Raw genomic sequence first — 4,612 nt, 5'->3', positions numbered from 1 at the left:
AACAACCTGGAGCTGAACACGCTCAAAACAGTGGAGATGATAGTGGACTTCAGGAGAAACCCCCCTGCACTCTCCCCACTCACCATCATAGACAGCACTGTGGCTGCAGTGGAGACATTCAAGTTCCTGGGATCCATCATCTCCCAGGACCTGAAGTGGGACACTCACATCGACTGTAAAAAAGGCCCAACAAAGGTTGTACTTCCTTCGCCTGCAGAGGAAGTTTAACCTGCCACAGGAGCTGCTGAAACAGTTCTACTCAGCCATCATTGAGTCTGCCCTGTGCACTTCAATATGTCTGGTTTGGTTCAGCTACAAAATCAGACATCAGAAACCTACAGAGAACGGTTCGGACTGCTGAAAGGATTATTGGTGCTTCCCTGCCCACCCTTCAAGAACTGTATACATCCAGAGTGAGGAAAAGGGCTCAGAAAATCACTCTGGATCCCTCACATCCAAGTTTTCCCCTTTTTGAACTTTTGCCATCTGGCTGGCGCTACAGAGCCCCAAATACCAGGACAGCCAGGCACAAGAACAGTTTCTTCCCCCAGGCAATCTACCGTATGAACAGTTAAATGTTCCCCACATTATGCAATAAAATGTGCATCATGCAATAAAAATGTGCAATAACCTTATATTTATTTGTTACCACCTCCATCCTAGTACATCCCTGCATCTCATTCTAGCCTATTCCATTCTATCCTCTATAGCACAACTGTATATACAATTCATTTATTTTTCAATTTATTTTTCCATTTTTGTCTATTTATATTTACATATGTGTATTTTTTATTCTCATCTTATTTTTTATTGTCTGTGTGTTGTTGTTGTCTCTGTGTACTGGAAGCTTGTGTCACTAAACCAAATTCCTTGTATGCGCAAGCATACTTGGCAATAAAGTTCTTTCTGATTCTGATTCTGATTCTGATTTGGACGTCACTACGTTTGTCACGCAATGGTATTGAAAACAGCAATTGCAAAAGGACACCACAAGATGGCGATCGTGCATCAGCAAGAAAATGCATCAAATCAAGGGTGTTCATGGCATGCACGTTCACAACATGGATAAAAGTTGTATCATGACACCTAACCTTTTATCCTCTCCAGTCTTCATCGTTCAGGTTTAGAAGTCAGTTATTGCAGATAACATGGGTTCATCATTCCCCCACCAAACATCTTCCATCAAAAGCTTCCACCCTCTGCTCAAGTACCAGGCACTGAAACCTAATGAACCTTGCTGGTAACCATGTTAAACTGGCCTGAAGTTACCTGAGCTCATGACTAGTTCCATGTATAATTCATCTCCTTGGTAATCTACTTACCTTCAGAGAAGGAATCTGACTCCATTAGCCTGTCTACCTGCCCTGGAGAAGGACTGATGTTTGGAGTCTGTTACCAGGTAAGAAAACTAATGATCTTCAGTGGGATTTGGAGCAGTATTGCACTAGTGATTGCTCCCATTTTTTGCTTCTTACTTCTGCAGTCAGCCATTGTAAAGCTCAATAGAGAAATGAAGGCTGTATAATCTTTAGAATTAGTTAATATTCTATGAAGGCTCACAAAAAAAAGATGGAATTATTCAGGGGTGGGGGTTGGAGGTTATCAGAGTATCCATGTCAAACTCTTGTTTTGGACAGGTATATATATATATTTCTCTGCAGTGTCTGGGTTGATGTGGAAAGAGTGACTTTGTAAGTCTCAACCCTAACGTCATTTTGCTGCAAACACAGAACATTCCTCATTTGTTTTCCATTTGGTTCTTTTTTGTTTGTTTGTTTTTCTGGATAACAAAATAAGAATGTTCTGGGAATATTTTGTTTCTTTTTAACCAAAAGCTAACCTTCCCAGAACGTTGTAGGAAGTTTTTTTGTTTGTTTGTTTTTTACACCTTTTGTGACAACCTAAAGAGAACCAACTCAGAATGTTCCCTAATGGGTATTTTTAGGTTTTATTTTTAATAAACACAAACTAACATCCCCAGAAAGTTTTAGGGAGCTTTTTTTGTGTGTGTGACAACCTAGAGAACCTACACAGAACATTCCCAAACGGTTATTTTTAGTTTTTTTTTTATATATATATTTTTTTTAACCATTTTTATTTTGTTATAACATTTCCCGAAACGTTCTGGGAACCAAAACCTAATAGCTGGGTTATATCTTGTTCACCATCCAGGAGAACTGTGCATGACCTACTGTCTTATACAATTTATTAATGGCTTCTTTGTTCTTTTAATGTTAAGGTAATGGTTTAAGATCATGGCTGAACAAAGGCAACGGGCCCTGTCTACATCAGGAGAGGCCCTGTACCAGGTTCTTGGCCTTGACAAAAACTGCACCCATGATGACATCAAGAGGTCCTACAGGTAAGACGTGATTCACATACCTATTTGTCCCAATGCATTTACTGGTTCTGGTTACTAGGTAAGAAGTTTGGATACTACTTGGGGTGAACAACGGAGCAAAGGATGGAGAAAGTGCCAAACTGCGACTCATTCCTCTATAATCTCAGCCTTCAGTTGCAGTGGAGCTGCATGAATATAATATGACTTCCACAAAACTAAAATATTCATTATGCTGAACAGATGGCATCCCTTATTTTACTGGGATCAGGAATGAAGAAGGAATCTTAGAGACAAGAGCATGTTCAGGGGTGCACGACGTGTACATGAATGATTCTGCACTATAATTTACATAACACCATGGAAAACGTGCCAACCTTGCCTTTGGTGGTAATATCTTGACGCTGACATCATAACTTGTTGGTCTCATTTGTCAGTTGGTATAACTAAACGTTATGCTGCAGCAGAGCAGGGCAACCTGGAAAAACCTAGAGAAAAAATATTCATAGCATAATTTTTTGTCATACATATAGGAGAATATATATGTATGAAAATACATTTTTCTTTTCCGTGGCTGCTTTATGTGCAACTTGTGCTTCTGTATTTAGTATGATATATATATATATATATATATATATATATATAGTTTTCCAAGGCTGCAATTTATGCACAACCTGTGCTGTTTCTGTATCTTGTATGCTAAAACATGAAGGCAACATGTCGGAGAGCTTCATTAGACAAGTTCATTTCTAAGACCAAACTGATGTTCCAACAATTATAGAGTCTAATTGTTCTAATTTACATGTTGTTCAAGGAGGCATTTAAATGGTTAGTATTTTAACAGCACTTGTTTGCTGTTAATGAATATATAATCACCACAACTCTTGCAGACGCCATTGGCTTAATCAAAAATTAACAAGCGTGTGTGCTCGGAGCATTATGAATTATAGATTACATTTTTTGTTTTTGGTTTAGCAAAAAAAAAAAAAAGAGACTATGTTCATGTAATGATTTTAAGATTTAAATACTTGGCTATTTTTGGTATTAATAGATTTAAACTTCTCTGCCTTTTACAAATACTATAAATATTTATAGTTTGATATCTGATCATCCACAACCATTTTGAGCTTAGGAATATGACATTTCACAGCATTATAAAATGTCACACTCTTCCTTATTGCTGCTGAGACTTTTGAAAAGTGTTTGCGCAGAGTTTGGACATGCTGGCATTCATTCAGAACAGACCTGAACTGAGTCAGAGACAGAGACATTTGCAATGCACTGCTGGTTCTAATGGGAAAAAATGTCAGGCTTGGTGACGTTCTTCTCTTCACCTCCCCTCATGTGCCGAGAAGCTTTTGGAGCCACTAATGGGGTCTGCGGTCTTGCCGACACACAGACAGGTCAAGCAGCGTGCGCATAAGACAGCTAGCCGCTAAAGATCACACCCTGCTGAGATCATCAAACAGACAGACAGTATTTTTAACTGGCACATGTTAATGAGTCTCCTCTTACTGTGTGCGAGTCCAGAAGTATTTTTGTTTCCCTTTTTATGCTAATGGTTGTTTTATGTCACTTTCTTTAGGGGAATACCAAAAAAAAAAGTCAAAGTGCACATTCTTGCAAAGATTTTGTATTTCTAAGGTCATTTAAATATGCTTCCTGACATTTACATTGATCTTAAGGCCATTCAGCAAAACTTCTGTTCTTTGCATTTTCATTCCTAAGACTTCTATATGATTCTCAGGTCGGTGAAGCTTTTTGCAGTCAATTTTTCATTTTTAAATGTCTTCGCCTATTTTTTTTTTAGGAAGCTCGCTTTGAAATATCACCCTGACAAGAACCCCGAGAACCCTGATGCCACTGACAAATTTAAAGAGCTCAACAATGCTCATGCGGTGCTGTCTGACGTCACTAAGAGGAACATTTATGACAAGTACGGCTCCCTGGGTCTGTATGTGTCGCAGCAGTTTGGGGAGGAGAATGTGAACACGTACTTCATGCTCTCCAGCTGGTGGGCAAAGGTGCGGTATCATCCTCTTTTTTTAACATTAAAAATTAGCACTTTAGGGAACAATTTTTGCCTGACCTGACCCTTGGAATCTACTCTTGTTGGTGTAACCTACACATTAAAATTAATTACATTATATGTTAGTCTACCATTTAAAACAAATTTATTGGTCATATTAATATGTGATCCCCCCCCCCCCCCCCCCCCCCCCCCCCCCCCCCCCCCCCCCCCCCCCCCCCCCCCCCCCCCCCCCCCCCCCCCCC

General features: G+C 39.6%; 1 protein-coding gene across 1 annotated transcript in view; it reads left to right on the top strand.

Annotated features, from left to right (window-relative positions):
• Window positions 1-977: 977 nt before the first annotated feature.
• Window positions 978-4,612, top strand: part of LOC107663636 (dnaJ homolog subfamily C member 5-like) — a 6,585-nt gene continuing 2,950 nt past the window's right edge. The window contains exons 1-3 of the mRNA XM_016453870.1: window positions 978-1,399; window positions 2,240-2,362; window positions 4,149-4,362. Of these exons, the coding sequence (XP_016309356.1) occupies window positions 2,256-2,362; window positions 4,149-4,362 (321 nt within the window). The 5' untranslated portion in view covers window positions 978-1,399; window positions 2,240-2,255. The remainder of the gene's footprint in view (window positions 1,400-2,239; window positions 2,363-4,148; window positions 4,363-4,612) is intronic.

This window comes from Sinocyclocheilus anshuiensis, unplaced genomic scaffold, assembly GCF_001515605.1.
Source record: "Sinocyclocheilus anshuiensis isolate Anshui unplaced genomic scaffold, SAMN03320099.WGS_v1.1 scaffold928, whole genome shotgun sequence".
Taxonomy (NCBI): Eukaryota; Metazoa; Chordata; class Actinopteri; order Cypriniformes; family Cyprinidae; genus Sinocyclocheilus; species Sinocyclocheilus anshuiensis.
This window is presented reverse-complemented; position numbering and strand designations above follow the sequence as displayed.